Here is a 21,455-nt window from a genome sequence, read left to right on the forward strand (position 1 = left end):
CTTTTGGGAAAAGCTGCAGCTGGGACAAGCTCCCCCAAATAGGACCAAATTTGTCTGCTTCCAGAGTTCCAGTTGCCTTGCCACATGTTGCTGGAGGCCTCAGCCTCGCCGTAGCCTGTAGCTACCGCCGCCCTGGCGCGATTGGCCTGGCAGCTGCCGGTGCCCTTGCGACGCCCTTCCTCACTCTGGCGGATTGGGGAGAAGAGACAAGGAGACGACGCCATTAGGATTGAATTGGCGAGGGGAGGAAGCGGGAGTGCCGATGGGATGGGACCCTGAAGCCGCCATTCCCCTCGGCTCACCTCCCCCGAGGTCTATACATACTAATAGGGAGGAGGGACTAGACCCCTCTTCCTCCCTCCGGCCTCCCTCCGCTGTCGCCGAAGAACGGGAGAAGAGGAGGAAGAGGGGCCGAACAAAAGAAGGGATTACAATAGCTTGATTAGGGGAAACTAGAGAGCTCTCCCGCGTGTTGAGTCTAGGCTTCAAGGATCAAAGTTCCAGTATTGAATTAGAAGAGGCCGAGGAGTAAGGTAGCTTACAAAGGAGGAAGGGAGGGTAATATACCATTAAACTTCGTTTTTATTCATTGCAATGCAAGTGCTGTATTTTGCTAGTACCATTAATCTTGAGTATTATATTGTTCGTGTTCCATATTATTTTCTCCAAAGAAAGACTCAACTGCCGAGTCTCCGGTCCCACATCCATAATTTCATCGACACCGACTTCAATTTACAGGGCAAAAACAAAATACAGTTCACGAAAAGACCAAAACGCCCTCTGCCTCGCAGGAGACCGGTCAACGCGTGAGACAAGTCTTGATGGCAAAAGCGTAAATACGCCCGAACACCCAGCGTCATCGCAGGATATACGCCTCGACCCGGAGATTACCTAGGCCAAAGGGTTCCGTTCCTTTCCGTGTTGCCTCCCACCGCAATCTCGTTTCAGCTCTCCGGCCCTCTCCTAGGGTTTCGATTCCTCGCCCCCTCGATCCTCGACGACGCGAGGTGCGTACGCCCATGGACTCTATAGCCTCGCCTTCCCTCCTCGATTCGATCCTTGGTCCATCTAAATCCGTCGTCTTTGTTTGGTGATCTGCAGGTGGTTTTCCTTTTTTTTTTGGTTTTGTTTGTGAGAGTGGGGGGAGATGCCGCCGAAGGCTAGGAGGGGCGCCGCGGCGGCGGGGAGGAAGGGGCCAGGGACGAGGGGCAGGCTGGTGAAGGCGCAGGCGGCCGTGGAGGAGGTGCCCGCCGAGGAGGTTAAGGCTGCGGAGGAGGCCCCGAAGGTGGAGGAGCAGAAGCGCCAGCCGTCACCGTTACTGCAGCAGCCGGCCGCGGAGGAGAAGGCCTCGTCCGACGCTGCAGCGAACGGCGCGAGCCACGGTGAAGGTATTGCTTGCTTCTTCTTCTTCTTTCTTTTTTTTTTTGGTATAGATCGTTTATGTTGGGTTGTACTATGTCAGTTTTTTGGTATATTAAGATGATTGCTGCATTAGTGTATTTTTATGTGGGGTGCAATGAACGTCCGAAGTAGCATGTCATGGATGTCTTGTTATATTGACTGTTTTCCATTTAATCCTGGTTAGCATTGCTTATGGTCGCATGGTTTGCAGTTGGAATATTAGATCTATGAGATCATTTAGTACTGTTCCAACGGTTGGTCTTTGATTCAGTCTGAGTACATGGCATTGCCCTTCAACAAAGAGCAACATTGATCTTTCCTAGTTTTATGCAAGCAAAACATAGTGAGAACCACTCTTAATAAAACATTGAAGATCATATGTTTATGGCAAAACATAAAAGATCGTATGTTTATACTTTATACTCATGGCTGTTTTTTTTGGCTATATTTTTATTGGATAGCAGTTGCCCATGTAGTAAGGTTGTACTTATTTCATTTTTAGATGAGGGAACTACAAAAGAAACATATGAAGAGGATAAAAGTGAACGATTGGAATTTGAAGATGAACCAGAATATGAAGAGGAGGCTGCTGTGGACTACGATGAGAAGGACTTGGAGCAATATGAAGAGCAATACGAGGATGGTGATGAAGTGGTGGAATATACTGAAGATATGATTGAAGAGGAGACGGATATGGTAGACGAGGAATTGGATGGTGGGGACGATGGGGAGGGTGAAGGATATGAAAATGCCGAAGAAGAGCATAATGTGGATGTGGAGGATGAAGAGCATCATGAAATGGTGAAAGAGCATCGCAAGCGGAAGGAGTTTGAAGTTTTTGTTGGTGGGCTTGATAAAGATGCAACAGAAAGCGATCTTAGGAAGGTTTTTGGTGAAGTTGGCGAGATCACTGAAGTTCGTTTGATGATGAACCCTGTTACAAAGAAAAATAAAGGCTTTGCCTTTCTGCGATATGCGACTGTAGAACAAGCAAGGCGGGCGGTGTCAGAGCTAAAGAATCCTTCGGTTGGTCTAAAGATATGGATATTTTATATTATGGTGTGTTATTATTATAAGTAATAATCTCATAATTCATTAAATGCTGTAGGTGAGGGGCAAACAATGTGGTGTTGCTCCTAGTCATGACAACGATACTCTTTTTGTGGGCAATATCTGCAAGACATGGACTAAAGAACATGTAAGATGCTGAAACAGTTTTTCTTTTTTCCTATTCTGTTGTTACCTGAATAATAACTTATTTGGGCATGTACAGCTGAAGGAGAAACTCAAGAGTTACGGTGTTGAGAATTTTGATGATCTACTATTAGTTGAGGACAGCAATAATCCAGGAATGAATCGTGGGTATGCTTTGCTTGAGTTTTCTACTCGCCCTGAAGCAATGGATGCTTTTAGGCGATTGCAGAAGAGGGATGTAGTTTTTGGAGTTGATCGTAGTGCAAAGGTTTCCTTTGCTGATTCCTACCCCGAAGTTGACGATGAAATAATGGCACAGGTAACCACTTATTTTGGTGCTTTTGTTTGTTGATGTTGCAAATTTGATTAAATCTGTTGAATCCTTATTCTGGTTCTTTGGTTCAGGTTAGAACTGTATTTATTGATGGCCTTCCTCCCTCATGGGATGAAGATCGTGTCAAGAAGTACCTTAAAAAATATGGAGCTATTGAGAAAGTTGAACTAGCCCGAAATATGCCAGCAGCCAAGAGAAAGGATTTTGGGTTTGTTACTTTTGATACACATGATAATGCTGTTGCATGTGCTGATGGGATAACTAATTCTGAGATTGGTGAAGGTGACAGCAAGGTCTGTTTCCCCAACTGAGTTTGATGGGTCTTTTTTACTGTCTACTCATTCTGTTGGACATGAACTAATATTACACAACACCTTGCTACTTGATGGTTCAGGCAAAAGTGAGAGCCAGATTGTCGAGACCATTGCAGAGACCTCCTAGAATGAAGCATGGATTAAGAGGAAATTTTAGGGTTGGGCAGGGTGCTCCTCGAGGTGGACGTTTTGCATATGATCGTCCTCCTCCACTTCGCCGGCCTCCACCTCGTCTTTTAAGACCCGATGTTAGTCGCTTACCACCACCGGTCAGGAGCCGCCCACTGAAGAGGCCAGTAGATATTAGAGATAGGCGCCCTATTATGTCAATACCAGATAGAGTTAGGCGTTTGCCTCCACCCGAGAGATCATATGACAGAAGGCCCCCAGGTGTGCAGATGTTATGTGCAATCTATTCTCTCTCTCTTCTTTTGCTGTGCAAACCACTGTAGGTCACTTTCTCATACTTCATCTGTTTACAGCTCCTGTGTACCCAAAGAGAAGCCCAAGGAGAGAATATGGAAGGCGTGATGAACTTCCTCCGCCAAGAAGCAGAGCTACCTTTGGTGACTATAGTTCAAGAGTTCCAGTGGATAGACGCCCCTATAGGGATGATTATTCACCCCGGGGGTCAGCCTATTCGGACCTAGGTCCTCGTAGTGCTCTCCGCCTTTCTGATAGGCGAGCATATATTGATGATGGTTATGGAGGGAAGATTGACCGTCCTTTACCAACATATAGGGAGGGCCGTGGTCGTGATTATGATACAATGTCTGGTTCAAAACGCTCATATGCTGAGATGGTGAGGGCAGTTAATTATTGTTCTCTTGTGTTTCATGCTTTCTCCTCATATTCCTCAGCCAACTAAGACATTGCTATTGTTATGTCAGGATGATGTGCCACCTCGATATCATGACATTAGTGTTCGTCAGTCTAAGGCACGCTTAGACTATGATGTTGGTGGCAGCAGTGCCCGGTATGCAGATACATATAGCGAGAGGTTGGTGTACATTTTGAAATGTTCCTTCTCTTTGCTTATATATATATATATATATATATATATATATATATATATATATATATATATATATATATTAATATCTTACCTGTACATTGCTTGTTTTTGAAGGCTTGGACGATCACATGCGGGATACAGTGGTGGCAGATCTGTCTCTGGTCATGATCCAGTGTACAGTAGTGGTCGGCATGGCATGAGTTATGGAGGTATATGCTCTTGAACGCTCTGTTGTGTCAGGGTACCTGTGCTCACGTGCTCAATATATATTAGATATCTATTCTCACACCATTTGGTGTTTCACCTTTTCAGGTTCCGCAAGCAGTAATGATGCTGGTGGAATGTACTCATCAAATTTCAGTGGTAGCTACATGTCTCGTGGGTCTGATGTGAGTCTTCATCAAAATGTTATCTCCAGCTCATTATCTATATCAATTTTTGTTGGCCCAAGCTTTCTATCATGTTGGTTTCCCCAATTTATTCATATTTCTCTTTGTGCAGGTTGGTGGAAGTTCATATTCATCACTTTACTCAGGGCGTAATGTAGGTAGCAGCAGTGGCTACTATGGCGGTAGTGGTTCTAGTTCATATTACTGAGGTGCGTGTTCAATCTGAATCTGCTCTGTTTCTCCTTGAGTTTAAAATTGTCCTGCATAAAAGTTTTCATTGATGTCTCACACCACCACCACCACCACCATCGCTGCCATCATCGTCTTAACTGCTCACTTCAGAGAAGGCAAATGCTTCCCCTTCTATCAAACAAGGAACACCCTCCGTGATCAACCATGAATTGTTTTGATGGTACAGATTTTGCATCATATCGTCTATGGAACACACATGGCACCGTAGGAGGTTGGTGTAGGCCCCGGATTGTATGGAGCTCCTTAATTTAAGGCCTACGGACCTGGACAAGAAGTGGCAATTGTGTGTGGTGCTCCTGAGTTAGACATGATCAAAGAAGTCAGAAACACCAAGTTGGTTAAAGCAATAGTCTTGTGGATGTTCTGGCTAGTTTCTTTAATGTAAGGCTTTGCTTTATTTGGTCAAGAATTGTGAACATAATCGCCAGCTATGGTATCTTGGCATGTTTACTTCCAGTGTTTCTAAACATTTTTGAGAGATATGGAGTGTTTCAGTAAAGTAGTATTATGAGGTAGTTCCCTGAAATACATGGTGCCTTGAAGATCTCTTGTGATGTGCTGGCTGAAGATCAGACTTACAAATGAAGCCTTAGAAGGGGGCGCTTTGTGTAAGGCTGTTACTTCTGAAACATTTGGCATCTGCTCTCTAGTGGTTTGGTAATTTGCTGTGCCAAAAGATGATTGGTCAGACTGAAACTCTGGACTAGTTATTTGGTAACTGCTGAAAAATTGGATTTGTTGGTTGCTGAAATTGGGAGAAACCATTTATATGGCTCAAAGTAGTTCTTTCACCAAGCGATTACCTAGGCCTTGCCATAATAAGTTTAAGATAACAGAACCTGCAGTTACAGAACTATGATTATGGTCTTGGATTGCCGCTGTTGATTAGCAGCAGCATAGAATTCAGGGCACCCAGGTATATCTAACAAGCAATGCCATCATTGAGCACAACATTTCACTTGCTACTCGTTTCTGTAATTTCTGTCAAGTGCTGCATGGAGCATGGATAATATATCTTTGGGAAAGAAGTGGTAATTGGACAATTGCAAACTTTGAAGAAATTTGCAGGAAGCATGAAGCATGATGCACTGACTAAATAAGTTTCAGAAAAAAATAAATATGGTTTTGCTATGACACCTATGTTTGATTTATCATCATGATAACATGATAGTTATGGTATATTTGGGCCCTTTATCCCATTAGATGGAGATATATTTGGGCCAAATTTCTTACAACCAAATTTATTTTGTAACAATTTTTGTAAATAGACAATTTTACCAAGATATTAACGCATTAGGGAACAAGTTCTCTGTTGATAGCTATGGGCAGTAGCGGATGCAATGTGTGTTCTAGTGAATTGGTGAAATTGATGGTTAATACTACCAAATACGAATTACACAGTATACAGAGAGCTGCAACAAACCTAGCAAACTTGTTAGTGTTAATACAACCATTCTCTGAGGTATAGGAAGGAGTTATACAGTAAGTGACTGCATTGTCTGAAATTTACTCGATTCATCATATAAGTGATAATAACCATTATTGGATCCTGAGATCAAAGTTTGCATTTTTACACTTCAAATTTTTATGTGTGTACTACATTTGCCAGCCCTTGCAGTAACTAGAAATGTTTTAATATTTCTATCACTTCCTGTTTAGTGTTTTGTTTGTTGGAGTAGGATCCCATAAGGGCAACCCACAATTATTTCAGATCTTGGTGAACTGCATTAGTTTATCATTTATGGATGGAAGATTGCACTATCCAGCACAGAGAGAAGGTATCGGTGAATTCGGATATTGGATTGAAATCTGAGGGAATCAGCACCATGTTGTTGGATAATTAGGTGCCTGTCTAAAATAGAAGGGGAGGAGGGGAAGGAAGGGACAGTTGGTTGAATTTAGTGGAATGAAGATAGCCAGAAAACAGCATGATCATAATTTTACAAGATAGACTATGGAAGCATTTTTGTTCAAGTAGCAAATGCAAAGCAACATAAACGATTTTTGAGGGCCTCGAATTGGTGAACAGAAAACTTAACCGTACAGTTTAGTTGATTATTTCAGCTGCTTAAGCTACAAAACTATACTGATTTGAAGTAGAAAAGAACAGATACACATATTAATCTACTACATATCTATTGAATTATTAATATTTAATACAATGCATCTTTTATACCTTATGGTCACAAAGTTTCATTGCATTCATTTAGTTCAGTACTACTTTTTTGGTGATGGTATCTTCTAATTTTGACATCTGAATAGTTTCAGTAGAATCAACTGGCACATATATTTTATTAGTTCTGAATGCTATGGTGTATCTCTTGTTGATGTTTATCTCAGTTAAATCATGTCTAATAAATTCATTTTATCCGCCTATTTTTCTGCTGTTTGCTTGGCCAAGTACTGGAGTACTTTATTTTTTCCTCATGTGGTGTGAGATCGATTTGATACTGTAGCGGAGCACTGGCTTGGTTGTTTTAGAAGATGTGCTTTGACCTTATACTAGTAGATAGTGCTCTGCTTGTTGCTGTACTACTATTTCGTCCATAACCTGGAAGGAACTGCTTCATGAGAGGTATACTAAACGCAGATCAGAGTTCCTTTTTTCTCCCTTCTTTTTTCTACTTTTCAGATTTGTAATGAGCATTGTAAGCAAGGGAACGGATTTCATGTACAGGTATGAAATGGTTGCGTTGAGATTGCATGAAAAACTATACTTGATTGGGCCTGTTTGCGTCTGGCTGTGATGATGTGCTCCGTATATCTTTTGCTTGCTATCGCGGACTTGTGGTATAGGCTATATTCACAGTTTCATCGGGAACGTAGTTTGCGTCGCCACAGCCTTGTCGAAGGGGGTTGATTACTTGAATGTCCTGAGGCTCAGCTACGGCTAATGTGAATTTGTACTGATGATGCTTCAGCCCCCATGGGGATGTTACTGCGTTAGAATGCATTAAATCATTTGAAGGTCTATATAGGAATGCATCTTACGACTTTAAGGTCTTAGGCCATTCACAATGTGGCGTATAGTTTCGGGTTGCCATCTCGGAGATTCCCCTCTAGAGCAGCTGTGTTCCTGTGTCGCTGCGATGTCCTACACTCATAGCGCGGCGTGTGGTTTGAGGGTTGCTAGATCGGAGATTCTACTACATATCAGATTATCAGCCACGGGCGTACCCTCACGAGGCCACTCTTGTAGAGGGCACGGGTGGCCCGGCCGTGGCAAGGCCACTCGAGCGTGGGAAAGGGCTCGTGTGAGCCGTGTTGGAGCAACTGCAACATGGGCCTAAAGGACCACTTAAACCGCCGGTCACACTGTGCTATAGAGAATCGGAATGAAAAAAGAAAATTAACTTTGATACGCACGTATCCAGGCTCAACAAACCAAACTAAAATGGACCCAACCTAAGTTGAGGAAACACTCTTGGGCTACACGGGCCACAGTGCTGAGTGGTCTTCTGTGGCCCCGTTCGAATCTACTTAAAATGGTGGATTAAATTTTGGATTAAAGTGGCACGTTTTTTAAACTGCTAAACGGTGCATTTTCGTGCGAAAACTTTCTATATGAAAGTTGTTTTAAAGTATAAGATTAATCCATTTTTCAAGTTTGTAATAATTAAAACTTAATTAATCACACGTTATTACCACCTCGTTCTACGTGAAACACTTAATTTTCATCTTTATCTTCAGAAGATTTAAACACCATCTGTATCCCCAGCCCAAGTGTCATCAACAAATAATCCCATTGTACCCCTCGCGTCTGTTTCTTCTCCCTCCGGTTGCTTCGTCTCTTCTCCCTCACATTGCTTCGCCTCCATCTGTCAGCGCTGCCATCGCACGGTCGAGGCTCAACGATGAGGCTCCGAAGTGGATTGGAGATTGTTGGCACTGGGCTAGAAGCTCGAATTTGGCTAAGGTGAGGGGGAGGAAGGAAGGTGGGAAGACATCCATCTCCAGCGCCATCTTCGCATGTTGTAGCTTCTCCTGATGGGACGGCCCGAGCTCCTCGTGCAACACCAGCATATCCAGCTCTACATGCAACATGGGGGCGAGAATGCAAGGGTGGGAGCAACCAAATCCGAGCGTGAGAGGCATGAATCAGTGGGGCGGGAAGGTGATTTTGGGGATTCCATCTCCGAAGCGGCGCGAGGGGACGGTGACTCAGAACCACAACCTCCACAGCGCATGTGCGGTTCAAGTTCCTTGCGCCACGCGCACTTGAGGCGGTCGAAGAACGCGTCTCCCAGATAAGGGGCGAGCGGCTCAGCAGGGGTGCGGACGGAGTCAACACATTGGCGCATATCCACATAATTTGAGAATATATTCTCTCACCTCTCAAGACACTTGTAGGATTAGCTTGCATTATGAATGACCTTAGAATTCCACAAATTAGCTACCTAGCTCTCGTTTAGAGTTTGACAATTAGCTACCTAGCTCTCGTTGAAAGTATTACTAGTTCAATTTTTCATCCTATATAAAATTAGCTTATGACAAAATTTAAATTTTTAAAAATAATTTTAGAGTTGATTTTACAAGTTTTTAACATAGATTTTTTAGCATTAGCCTTTAAATCTTCAAGGACTTACAAACATAAATAAAGTTGTTTAGCATATAATCAGCTCCTGGCCAAAAACGGGGCTGATGGTAGGACACTACTAGGTAGTTTGTCCCGAAGACCTGGGTGACTGGTTCTGTGTTAATCCTGGTATCTTCTCTGATTTTTCGGGTTGTCATCCGTCATCCTACCGATGATAGCTTGTTGTTTGTCCCCGGTGACAGGTGACATGGTTGGCTGGTTCTGTTAACCCTGCCACCCTGGCATCACCTCTAATTTTTCGTGTTGTTGTCATCCGTCATCCTACTGCTACTGATGGGCAAGTGGGCGGAGCTCCACGCCCGCGGCCCGCACCAGCCACACCCTACCCCAAGGCACGTCGACGACGTGGGCGGCAACGCCGTGATGGCGTGGGTCTCTCGACTCTGCCCCGATCCCGATCCTGATCGAGGCGGCCGCGTCAACACGCCGCCCGCCGTTGCACGGTTTCACTCGAGCTGCGCCTACACGCCATCCACGGCGGAACCCGCGGGCGCCGCGCCCCGGCTGCCGCGCACGGCACGCGACCCCGCGTGACCGCGACTCGGGCCCCGTCGGTGCGGCCGTCCCACCGCACGCGCCGCACGGTGAGGTGACGTCTCGGCCGTTCCATCCTCCGACCCGGCCGCGTCGCCCACGCGAACGCGAGCGGTGGGTCGCGCCGCGCCGCTCGCGGCGTCATCGCCATGTGGGGGTCTCACATCACGGCCGCGTCGGCAAAACCACGCGGTCACACGCACACACGGGGCCCCACCGCCGCGCGCCGCCGCCGCCGCACCGCGCGCCACCTTGCCGCTCCCGCACGCTACCGCTACCCCCTTCGCGCACGGCGTTACACCAAGTCGCACCGCATGCCGCCGCTCCCGGCCAACCGCACCCCCACGGGCGTCACGGCGGAACACAAAACGACGGCCAAACAGTAACAAATTGTATCATTTTTCTTAAAAAAAACACTATATCCGTCCTAAAATATAATAAATTTTAGCCTTTTTATAATTTATCTTAAATATAATATCTTCTACACAAATATTCTCTTCTCAACCAATTATAATTCTTTATTATTTAGTTTTTTCATATATCTTTTCTACTCAATTATTATAATTTTTCACCACTTAATTTTATCGGTTTTCATAATAACCGTATTTAACTTTAAAATCTATATATTCTAGAATGGAAATGGTAAGATTTGATACAAATCGAATTATCCTATTCGATCTGACGGCTAGAGTAACCTGTGGGCTCAACAAAAAAACACTTCATTTAGCCACGCAAAAAGTCGAAACACGAAAGCTAGAAAAGAAGAAAACGGACACGAAACTTTAACGCCGAGCGCGGCTGCGCCGCGCGGGGGTGTCGGGTCAAGATGTCAACCCCCACAACCCGCGGTTGGCGCCGCCGCCGACGCCGCCCACCGCCGCCCGCGTGCGCCCACCGCCACCTGTCGCCGCCCTAAAAAGACTCCTCCGTTATAATCCCCCCTCACCGTCCCTTCCCCCAACCTCCGCCCCACACCACCACCACCGCCTCCGCCTCCGCCTCCTCCTCACCACCGTTGCGATGGCTTCTTCTTCCCCCACCAACGCCGCGGCCGCCGCCGCCGCCGCCGCCCGCCGCGTGCCGCCGCCGTGCTGGACCCCCGACGAGACCCTCGCGCTCGCCCGCGCCTACACCGCGCGACGCCTCGCGGTGGGACGGGCGCACCTGACCTCCGCCGACTGGGCGGCCGTCGCCGACGCGGCCACCCCGACCAAGACCGCGCGCCAGTGCCGCCACAAGGTCGAGAAGCTCCGCCGCCGCCTCCGATCTAAGCGCCGCCGCCCCTGCCCGCTCCTCGACGCGATCGATCTCCTCGACGGGCCTTCCCCTTCCGCGTCCCCGTCGCAATCCCCCTCCCCGCCGCCGCCAGCCTCGCCGCCGCCTCTTCCTCCCGCTCCCTCCTCCCCGCCTCCCAAGAAGAGGAGGCTGCCTGATGCCGATGCCGATGCCGATGCGGAGGATGACGGGGAGAGCGACGTGGTGAAGGCGCTGAGGGCGATCGGGGAGGGTTTCCTGCGGGCGGAGCAGAGGCGGATGGAGGCGGCGAGGAAGACGCAGCAGATGCGCATGGAGATGGCACTCCGGCACCTCGATTCGCAGCGGAGGCTCATGGAAGCGCTCGTCGACCGCATCATTGACTCCCTAGAGTAAATCTCGGTGGCGCAAAGGTGTCTCCTGTCAAGGTTTTCTTGCTTGTCCTGATTGCCCACTGGCTTGGCTTGCGAGTTTAGGAGTTAATTAGAGTTGTTCATATGTACTGTGATGGATGTCTGATGTAGGCGTAGCTTGGAAATCGTAGTAACCTTTCTATCTATCTTGTATGGCGTATGGAAAATAATAACTTAGCCTGTTCTGTGTTTATTGTTTTGTCTCAAGCTTTAATTTGTTCAATTGTGTGTGGCAACCTAATTTGAAGATATCTGAACTCTAGAATATAGTAGAATTTAACTGCATCTCCCCCCAGACTTGCAGTTTCTGACCGCCAAAAATCAGTTATTCCTGTTCTTTTGCAGCTTGTCGACATGGTTGATACCTTTGTGACAACTGCCCAAGTAGTCAATTGAAGCCCTAAGGAGGTGTTTGGATAATGGGTTAAGGGTTATGAGGGGTGGGATTGGGAAATGGAAATGAATAGAGGGTTGAGATAAAATGAGGTGAGAAGAATGAATGGTCAAGATAAAAACTTACATGCCCTAACAGCTGATTATGTAAGCGGAAGAAAAAGGAATTCACTGGAAATATTGATGTTGTTGAGCTTTGGGGGTATCCTGATTGTACCAGATTTCACTTTTCATAGCAGAAGTTTTTTCCAGCGACTTGGATTTAGAATTCATTTGCTAATTCGTCCATCCTTACTGGGTTGGGGCTGATACTAACTTTGTAAACCGAGAGGCAGAACTACAATCTAAATTTTTTTAGCCCAAGCAAGTTCTCATGTCGTGGTCTCATATTTATAGTTAAGCAGAGCATAATCTTTGTTCTGGATGTCATTTTGTTGGATAGATCTGAATATCCAGTAGCCAGTTGACCATTACATGGTACAGTTGTACACATTTTTCTGTTGTGTCATTTGTTGTATGTCTTCATTCTATAACTCTCTAAGTGGTTATTTCAAGCAGTTGCGGAAGGAAAAAGCAGTAGTGATGTTCAAATTACATATAATGTTTTTCTTTGTTTCCTGATAGTGTGCACTAAATAAATTCATACATTAGAAAATAATAAATAGCACCTATGTTGAATGCCTCCAGAAAATTCCATGCAAAATTTGATTACAGAGTGATCAAAAGCAATAGATACCAGGAAACAAAGAAAAACATACTGCAATCAAATTTTGAGCATACTGTTTTTGATAATCAAATTTTGCTTTTTTGATAATCAAGTTGATCTATTGCAAAACAGAAAACAGAGAAAACAGAAAATTCTCTTTTTTGTAGAACAACTGTAATGTTGAGCATACTGTTTTTCATATCAAGATACCATGAGGCCTTTCTTTAGGGCATGTTCTACTCAGAAATTGTTGGCCGTCTTACTTCTTGCCATTAAAGGTAAATTTATTCTCTTCCCACTTGAAATTGTTTAAACTTGCTTATATACATTAATACATAGATTGCTTCAGTGAGATTCTGTGGTGCTCTTCTTTTTGAAAATATTGCGGTGCTCATAAGTTGTTCTCTTTTTTAAAATTTGAACACTGCCTGCAACCATTATTTTCTTGACTGAACCAACTTGAGACAATTCTACGCTTGATTAGAATTTTTATTTTGCCACAGGGTTTTCAGATCATTGATGGTAATTGTATCTATTTTGTCTGTGTTTTTGTCTTTTTGATAAAAATCAAGCCACGCTTGTGACACAGATTTTAGAGGCATCTGTGAGTAAATTACTGAAATACGCCCACCATCCTTTTACAACTGACATATTCCCTTTGCTTGATATTCTAATTTATCGATTTATCTGTTTGTGTCATGCCAAGTCTCATGCTCTCAGCTGAGCTGGAAGTTTAGTTGCTTTAGGTGAAAAACATCAGGATATTGTTGATCAATATGCTATAGTTACCTCGTTATTGCCTAGAATCTTCCTATCCAATGAGAACTCCACATGACTCCTTGAAACTTTTTTGAGTATAATATAACAGTGAAATCTAGTGTTCCCTTTATGTGTCAGCCAATTTTCTGCAGATGAAGGCAAGTGCCACTTAAGTAGGATGTTGGACCACAATCAAAGTGAGTGGTCCTTTAACATGTTTTTGCTTACCCTTTAGCTAACTGGCATGCTCATCAATGGGCAACCACTTGAGATGAGCATCAGCAAATGAAAATTCAGGTATGCTCATTGACTCGATGTAGCATGTTGATTTTGAAAGCGCGAAATTTCTCCATGATGCTCGGCTTTACTTCCGCGTTCCACCATGTGTGGTCCTTGAATTCTTGATAAGGTTATGTATAATAAGCAGTTACATTTATCAGAAATCATTTCGAAGATAGAGTTGCGACTGGTGAGAGTTGCTTTGTGTGGAATATTCCTTGAAAATTCCCATGGCTTTCAAAGAACTAGAGCCATCTTTTGAAATAATTCAGCTGTATCTTTTTATTGCATATGCAAATATTAGTTATTTGATAAGAACATTTCTGTTATGTTGTTTATAGGACTTCGGTGTGTTCTCTTGAACCGTGTTGGTACGATATTCTGGGCACAGGAAGGTAAATTTAAGGATCTTTCTGTATTGGTCCAGACTTGGAGTATTTTTAATGGTTGATACATCTGAGTGCAATGTTCTTGAATGCTCAGGAAAATAGCACTTTTTGGTTCTCTGTTTCAAATATATCAAAACATTAGCTTTTATACTGAAGGTGTATCTGCCATCTGCAGGGTTTTCTTTTTGCCTATATTGTGAAATTTATATCTGGTATATTCATGTGATACATTCAACTACTTTCAGTTATAACGAAATCAGTATGTTCTCCAGATTCGTTATGTTGCTTTTCATGGCTACACTTACAAAAAATATAACTATCGAGGTTGCATTTTGTGCATTGCTTTGGCATGGAAGCCAGTAAACCAGCATTTGATTGTCTTCTTTTGCACTGGCATTTCCTGTTGCACCTGTAAATTTAATCAGTACTTCTAAAAGAACGGAAAAACAGCTACTTAAATCTAGCTGTTAAAAATTACTCTTCTGCTGTCACTTGGTACTCGGAAATGGTCACCTTCTATGTTTAAAGTAGACAAAAATTCTGGTCTTTGATCAAAAGGAAAACATGCCATTCACAGTCCTGCATGTACACTTTGAGAAAAAAAAAGTTACAAGCCAATTTGCAAGCACAAAAGCAGGAAAAGAAGAGTCTAACCTAATGCAAAAGCAGCTTCTCTTTTGCCCCCCATCCTCTTTAGATTCGGGACCATTCTGGAGACAGCCTAATTGCCAAGCTAGTTAGCTCCAAAGTAACTCCTAGATCAATGTATTATGTGCTGCTATTGCTAAGATATGTCCATATTGGCATGATGAATCATAGCATTGACAGCCTCATTTTCTTCTGCAGAGTATGTGGAGTGCACCCCATAGCAGACATAGAAGACTATGATCACAAAGCTCCAGAGGCCAAACCTCTGAAATGACATCACCTTGAGAGTGGTCATCAGGAACACATTCAGGAAGACGGATGCAGCCGCCGGCCATGGCATCAGAGGGACCATCCACTCTGATGGTGGCTCTGGCATGTCTCGCCGTACCGCGCAGTGGAACATGGCGGTAATCGTCACGGAGGTGGCGCCGAACAAAGCCATTCCCCATCGGCATTGCCCATGGATCCTCCTCGAGAGGGAGAAGCCAAGGGAGCTCAGTGTAAGGAGGAGCAGGAAGAGGAGGACATGCAGAGATCGGTTGGCACCCAGCTTCGCGTATCGGTGGTAGATGAGCGCGTTGGCGACCAGGTAGAAGACCAGGAGTGTTCCGATTGATATCATCTCGAACACTACCTGCAGCTCTGTGAAGAGTGCGATTGATGCTGTGCACAATCCTGCGCATAGATAATGGTGATGATATTTGTAAGAGCAGTTCAAGAAATGCCAGAAATAGTATTGCTGCTAGTTATGAATTATGATAAGTTGTAACCTGCAATGACATTATCTAAAAAAAGGTACCTGCATTGCAGTTTTCATGATCTGATACAGTGGTAAGGACCTTGACTTCGGTGAAGTTATTAGTGTATTTTATGCTTCCGTTTGCTCTATCTAAATTAGGTTTATTATGTAGGTTGCAGGGGGTCTAACATCACATAAACCCATCAGTTCACAACTAGTTTACCTCATTTGTCAGATCTTTGCAAAGCTGTACTGCCTTCAACTTTTCTATTTACATTTTTGACCTTTCACGGCCATCGAGACATAACTTTGACCATTAGTCTCATAATCTTATCACAGTACATTTAACATTATAATATCATATAGGCATTTCTAGTGGCAAAACTAACGAACGATACAATCTTTTTCCCAAGAAAAACTGTGAATACAATCTTCATTAACTAATTTAGGGTTTCAAACATATAACTGGTTTATGTCAAAATTAAAAATATAACTGGTAAAATCGTTGAATGTTGGCAGCAAGTAAAAGAGAGAAGATAGTATCTATAGCAAGCTCACAATCTCCACAAATTTTAACCCTCCACTTCTAAACTCCAATTGTGAAATGGCATAAACTGCAGATGTATTAACACTAATCACTATTCCAGCGCCTTTTTACACCAGGAGATCATGAAAGGGTAAACTCTATCTACAACTTCTCAACCTCTTTCAACCAGAAGAGATAAACAACAACTCAACCACAATTCTACAAAACCTTGCAAAACTTTTCTTAAAAATAAAAACATACAACCTTATGAACACATAAATACCAGTACGTACTCCAAAAGTTGAAATCAATCGATCCGTTATATATATAGATTAACTACAAATCTACAAGTTAACAACAACCTTGTACTGTGTTTTGAGGTACCTAGAAAGATGGTGGCGTTCATAGGAGTGCCGGTGGAAGGGTGCACCTTGGCCAGCCACGCCGGCACCAGCCGCGCTCTGGCGATGACGCACAGGTACCTCGCCTGCCCCAGCATCGCCACCAGCAGCGACGCCACGATCCCCAGGCTCGCCCCGGCCCCGACGACGCTCCCCGCCCACTCCCACCCCGCCTTCTCCCTGAACACCGCCGAGAACGGCGCGCTCTCCGCTATCTACACACATACACACGTACACCCCATGTCACCATCAGAATGATGATGAGCTAGTAATGTGTCAATGTGAGTGACAATGTGTGTCTACCTCGGTGTAGGGAAGCATGGCGCAGAGGGCGAGGGACATGAGGCAGTAGAGCGCGGAGACGACGAGGACGGAGCCGGCGATGCCGACGGGGAGGGCGCGGGCGGGGTCGCGGATCTCCTCGGCCATGGTGGACGCCGAGTCGTAGCCGATGTAGCTGAAGTAGACGATGGCGGCGCCGTCGAGGACGCCGCGGACGCCGTAGGGCGCCAGGCCGTGCGGCGACACCAGGTTCCGCGCGCTGCCGTTCCACAGGCCGGCCAGGATGATGAACACGAAGAAGAGCAGGTGGAACACCGTGATCACCATGTTCAGCATCGCGCTCTCCTTGGTGCTGCACTTAGCATCACACGAATCCATCCATCAAAAACCAAGTACCAACCAACCATCAATGCTGCTGGTTGTTGATGAATTGCACATTTGAAACGCATTTCTCATCTTCTTCCAAACTATACTGACAAACGTACATAATCAAATCACATGCTGAACTCTAGCCCATGGCAAGGGGACATTAGCTCTATTCTGCCAGTACCATGTCTGCCATAAAATATAGGATCTAAGAACACAAAACCACATGCATGCCGCTGCGCCTAATTAAATCAAGCTAGCTAGGGTAGGTTAAGTACACACCAGTACAAAAATGACAAATCGAAGAAGTATTATTGAGTCATTTCACCCATAAGCTTAAGGTAACGAAAAACACAAAGCGATTCACTTCTACTTAATAAACAGTTTTTATCAACGGATCAATGTCCGTGTAATCAAATCAAATGCGACTCAACAATGATCTGTAGTATGTGTACCTGTAGCACAAGCAGAGAGTTAGGACAAGGATGAGCGCGACGGCCGGGAAGTCGAGCGCGTTGTAGCCCTTGGCGATGCCGTCGACCTGGATCCTCCACGCGTCCGGCTCCGTGATCCCGCACGTCGAGGCCAGGTAGTCCGTGAAGCTCCTCGCCACCGCCGCGTTCGACAGCACGTACTCCATCAGGATGTTGGCTCCCCCGAAGAACCCCACCAGCTCACCTGATGAGAGCAACAGATGGAGTCAATTAACCGCGCTCGATTGAATTGATCCATCGATCGTTGAAGAGTGCGTTGGATTAATTCAACAATGTCCCTGAACCGTTTGCACGGCGCCATTAACTGCGGATTTTATGGTGGCGCGCGCGCGCGCGCGAAGAGGTTAATGGCAGGCACACACACCGAACGTTACGCGGAGGTAGCTGAAGGCGCCGCCGGCGGCGGGGACGCGGACGGAGAACTCGGCGTAGCAGAAGGAGGAGAGGAGCGCGGAGACGCCGGCGATGACGTAGGAGGCGAACACGGCGGGGCCGGCGGTGTCGCGCGCGACGCGGCCGGTGGTGACGAAGACGCCGGCGCCCAGCATCCCACCGACGCCGAGCCCCACGAGGTCGTACCACTCCAGCCGCCGCTTCATCCGCGCCCCCGACCTGTCCCTCACCTCGCTCGTCTCCTGCGCCGGCGTCCACGTCACCAGCGCCCGCCGCCGCAGCCGGTGCGGCGTCTGCGCGATCGACAGCAGCACGTCGCGCAGCGCCGCCATGACTACTACACCAACCAATTAACCTGCAAACTAATCAAGCTCTCTCCCACTGTCATTACAGCCTGCTCATGGTTTAACTTCTTCACTGATCCATCTCTTCTCAGCTGTGCTAGCTGCTAGCTGCGACGACGAGCCGCATCGATCGGAGATTCATATATATATGCCGCGACGCGAAAGAGCATTCAATATTCGAATTCAGTGTTTTATTTGGACGGTGGGAAATGAATTGAAGTCTCTCTCTGCTCGCGCTCGGACAGCACATATATGTACTGAGTACTGACTACTGCAAGTATACTGACCTAGCTAGCTAGAGCTTGCATGGAGTATGCTGGAGTAGCTTCAAATTAAGGCACTGTCTTTTGCAGCTTAATTTCCAAGCAGCCTCTGCTCACTGGCTCAGTGTCCACACATGTGTTCAGCTCATAGGACACATGAAAGCCACATTTGCACATGCTCTGATGCTCAACAGTTGGGGTGTGCTAAATGCCCTTCTCTGAAACAACACTGTACACCCAGTCCAACGCTGAACAATCTAAAAGTCTGAACTATATACAGTTGAAAAAATTTAAGTGATCTGATCTCTGAAGTCTCCTGCATGCAGAAATTGCTAGCAGCTAGCTAGGTCGCTGCTAGATACTGCTGTACTCTATATAATTCTTCCTCCATTTTAAAATATAAGTAAGCATTTCTAACGATGAATATGAACCGAGCTGAAATGCCAAAAATACGTAGAAATGTTTATATTATGAGGATTGCTACGGTACAGCAGGTTGTACCGGGCGGTACTGGTACCACGCGGTACCAAAACACATCTAACCGTTGAATCTGGGATGGGTAGGATCGGGAGAGAAAAGATGAGCAAGGGTGGATGAGGGAGTACCTGTTTCGAGTCATCGTTCCCGGCGGCAGCGGCGTCCAAGTCGTTGTCGTTCCCAGCGGCGGCGCAGAGCAACAAGGGAACGCTGGCGGCGCGGGAGAGGATAAAGTCTGGCGGCGGCACGAGAGAGAAAAAAGGGAACGGCGGCGGCGCGGGAGAGGAAACAAGTCTGGCGGCGGAAGAGGAACAAGTCTGGCGGTGGAAGAGGAACACGGCGGCGGTGGCGAGGAAGAGGAACACGGCAGCGGCGGCGAAAATCATCCAGCTTCGCTAGGGTTCAAGCCGCTCGATCTCGATCCAGACCCATCAATTGCACGCGAAATTACAATACTGCCCTTCCACCGATTATCATCACTCGGTACCGCTTCGGGGACAAAACTGGTACCCCGCGGTACCGATCTACGCCAGCCGTTCGATCTGTCTCGATCCAACGGTCAATAATCGGTACCGCAAGGTACCGTTGGACTGTAAAAATCCTCTTATATTATCGAAACAGAGTCCGCTGTGACTGTGACCATGGAAATTACTCCGTAATCATGGCTCCTCAAAAGCTAATGTGTTGTCTGCTTGCTAACAAATGAAGCTCACATGGCATGAGGTTCAGACTTCAGAGGTACAGACATGTAGATGCCTCAAGTAGCTGTTTGTAAATGGTGATCAAATCCATGCATGCAGCAGAGACCAGATATGATTCCTGTCTCCTGATGACAACTGGTTTAGCAGGTAAGATTAATACCTAACCACAAGCAAAGGAGGTCAAATCTACATGAGCCCTATAAGGAGGCAGCGAGAGAGATGCTATAAACATGATCTAGTAGGAAACATCTCATATGCATGAGCATATGCCGACGTGTCGACAAGCCATTCACACTTGGTGAAAATTATTAAGCAAAAAGGACTGTCAGGTAATTAGATCTCACTCATCCATTGAATTTATTTTATTTCCAGTAGTTTCACACATGTGCGCAGTTACAACAAAGTATCAAAGCTGAATCCAAATTAAAAGGACGAAATAATATTGTTAATGGATAATCAAGTTGCTCTATCTCCTGATCATACATAAGATGAGCAAACATTATGGAATTCAGCAAGAAGAACCAAAGCATAAAAGATGGTCATCTCCCATAATCACTAGGTTTGGCAGCATGCCGAATCAAATCCTTGACCTGGTTAGGTATATTAAACAGTTGATAAAAAGTGTCCAATCGAGATAGTATATGATAAGCGGAATAAAACTGTGGAATAAAAGTGATTCTTTGAATACTGATCCAATTCCTTGATCAACTTTACAAAAGCACGCGACTTTGTAGACACAGTGATATGCATGAGGATAGCTGGAGTACATTAAACGGCATAAACGAGAGGCCAAGACAAGTTCAGAGCAGTCAAAGATTCAGAGAGCAAGCATAAAACGATCGAATAGCCACACATCAACGCGAGGACGAGCTGCTGCATGAAAGCGTCAGAATTATTCAGAACTGCAGATCGATCGGTGGAATACTGTATGTAATTAATACTCGATCGAGTAAAGATTATATAGCTAAAGATTAGCTGTCTAGCTAGCTGCAGCCTTCCTGCCTGAGCGGTCTAAGCACTATTCGCGTAGGATATGCTTATGTAAAAAGGGCTTAAGCAGCAGCTAGCTGGCACTATATGGGGTTCCTGAAGAAAGAACAACACAAGGTATCACACTTGACACATCGTCTGCCACTAATGGTGGCCTTGATGGAAAGAGAGAGGGCGGCTTTGCAACTGCTAATTAATCATTTTGATTTGTGGCCAGAAGGCTAGCATGGAATCATCTGTTAATCAAAGTGGAGGGTGTAGGTTAGATGCTACAGGTCTAGGCATGCAGCCTAGCCTGTCCTTTAATTTGGAATAGGGATAATGAGGTGTATGATAGTATAAATCCTAATCCAATCGCCCATACCTTGAACTCAGAAAAGGTTATGCCATGTTCATGTGGGTGTTCAGTATATATATTGAGAAAAGCTGAGATTGTTCAGGCCCAATTGCCCAAAGTCAAATACCATCTGGATTTTGTATTATGCTGCAGAGGCCAAGATGTAATCCTCTTCCTTATTGAAAAGGTAACTTAAGCTTATGTTTACAACTAACAAAATATCTGAACATCAATAATATTGCACACAAATTTAAAAGGAAGAAGTGTTGGA

General features: G+C 45.4%; 3 protein-coding genes across 5 annotated transcripts; 2 read left to right on the forward strand and 1 right to left on the reverse strand.

Moving 5' to 3' along the window:
- The first annotated feature begins 904 nt into the window (after positions 1 to 904).
- LOC127772083 (uncharacterized) lies at positions 905 to 5,425 on the forward strand. 2 transcript variants are annotated; one of them, XM_052298069.1, is made up of 13 exons: positions 905 to 1,007; positions 1,102 to 1,388; positions 1,904 to 2,427; positions 2,510 to 2,599; positions 2,675 to 2,914; positions 3,001 to 3,222; positions 3,324 to 3,633; positions 3,726 to 4,045; positions 4,134 to 4,243; positions 4,373 to 4,467; positions 4,571 to 4,647; positions 4,760 to 4,856; positions 4,990 to 5,425. In XM_052298069.1, the coding sequence occupies exons 2-12, from the start codon at positions 1,148 to 1,150 to the stop codon at positions 4,853 to 4,855; spliced, it is 2,325 nt and encodes a 774-aa protein (XP_052154029.1). In that variant the 5' UTR covers positions 905 to 1,007; positions 1,102 to 1,147; the 3' UTR covers position 4,856; positions 4,990 to 5,425. The 2 variants fall into 2 exon arrangements, with proteins under 2 accessions (XP_052154029.1, XP_052154028.1); XM_052298068.1 differs by having other exon boundaries at positions 5,066 to 5,425.
- A 5,357-nt stretch (positions 5,426 to 10,782) lies between these two features.
- Positions 10,783 to 11,890, forward strand: LOC127771476 (trihelix transcription factor ENAP1-like). Its single transcript, XM_052297390.1, has one exon. It carries the CDS (start codon positions 11,051 to 11,053, stop codon positions 11,678 to 11,680), a length of 630 nt encoding a protein of 209 aa, XP_052153350.1. The 5' UTR covers positions 10,783 to 11,050; the 3' UTR covers positions 11,681 to 11,890.
- Positions 11,891 to 14,491: 2,601 nt separating this feature from the next.
- On the reverse strand, positions 14,492 to 18,607 carry LOC127771475 (cationic amino acid transporter 6, chloroplastic-like). Of its 2 annotated transcripts, none has more exons than XM_052297389.1 (5): positions 18,044 to 18,607; positions 17,641 to 17,863; positions 16,841 to 17,171; positions 16,499 to 16,752; positions 14,492 to 15,546 (listed from the first exon to the last, which is right to left on the reverse strand). In XM_052297389.1, exons 1-5 carry the CDS (start codon positions 18,402 to 18,404, stop codon positions 15,054 to 15,056), a joined length of 1,662 nt encoding a protein of 553 aa, XP_052153349.1. In that variant the 5' UTR covers positions 18,405 to 18,607; the 3' UTR covers positions 14,492 to 15,053. The 2 variants fall into 2 exon arrangements, with proteins under 2 accessions (XP_052153349.1, XP_052153348.1); XM_052297388.1 differs by having other exon boundaries at positions 14,494 to 15,546; positions 16,521 to 16,752.
- Between the last annotated feature and the right edge of the window lie 2,848 nt (positions 18,608 to 21,455).

Source organism: Oryza glaberrima, chromosome 4 (genome assembly GCF_000147395.1).
Source record: "Oryza glaberrima chromosome 4, OglaRS2, whole genome shotgun sequence".
NCBI lineage: Eukaryota > Viridiplantae > Streptophyta > Magnoliopsida > Poales > Poaceae > Oryza > Oryza glaberrima.

Bases quoted from the DNA above. Each gene is read 5' to 3' on its own strand.
- LOC127772083 (XM_052298069.1), top strand. From the start codon at position 1,148: ATGCCGCCGAAGGCTAGGAGGGGCGCCGCGGCGGCGGGGAGGAAGGGG. The intron at 4,046-4,133 runs GTGAGGGCAGTT...TTGTTATGTCAG, and splicing joins AACGCTCATATGCTGAGATG to GATGATGTGCCACCTCGATA. The intron at 4,648-4,759 runs GTGAGTCTTCAT...CTCTTTGTGCAG, and splicing joins ACATGTCTCGTGGGTCTGAT to GTTGGTGGAAGTTCATATTC.
- LOC127771476 (XM_052297390.1), top strand. From the start codon at position 11,051: ATGGCTTCTTCTTCCCCCACCAACGCCGCGGCCGCCGCCGCCGCCGCC.
- LOC127771475 (XM_052297388.1), bottom strand. From the start codon at position 18,404: ATGGCGGCGCTGCGCGACGTGCTGCTGTCGATCGCGCAGACGCCGCAC. The intron at 16,753-16,840 runs GTAGACACACAT...GTATGTGTGTAG, and splicing joins CCATGCTTCCCTACACCGAG to ATAGCGGAGAGCGCGCCGTT. The intron at 15,547-16,520 runs GTACCTCAAAAC...ATCTATGCGCAG, and splicing joins GAACGCCACCATCTTTCTAG to GATTGTGCACAGCATCAATC.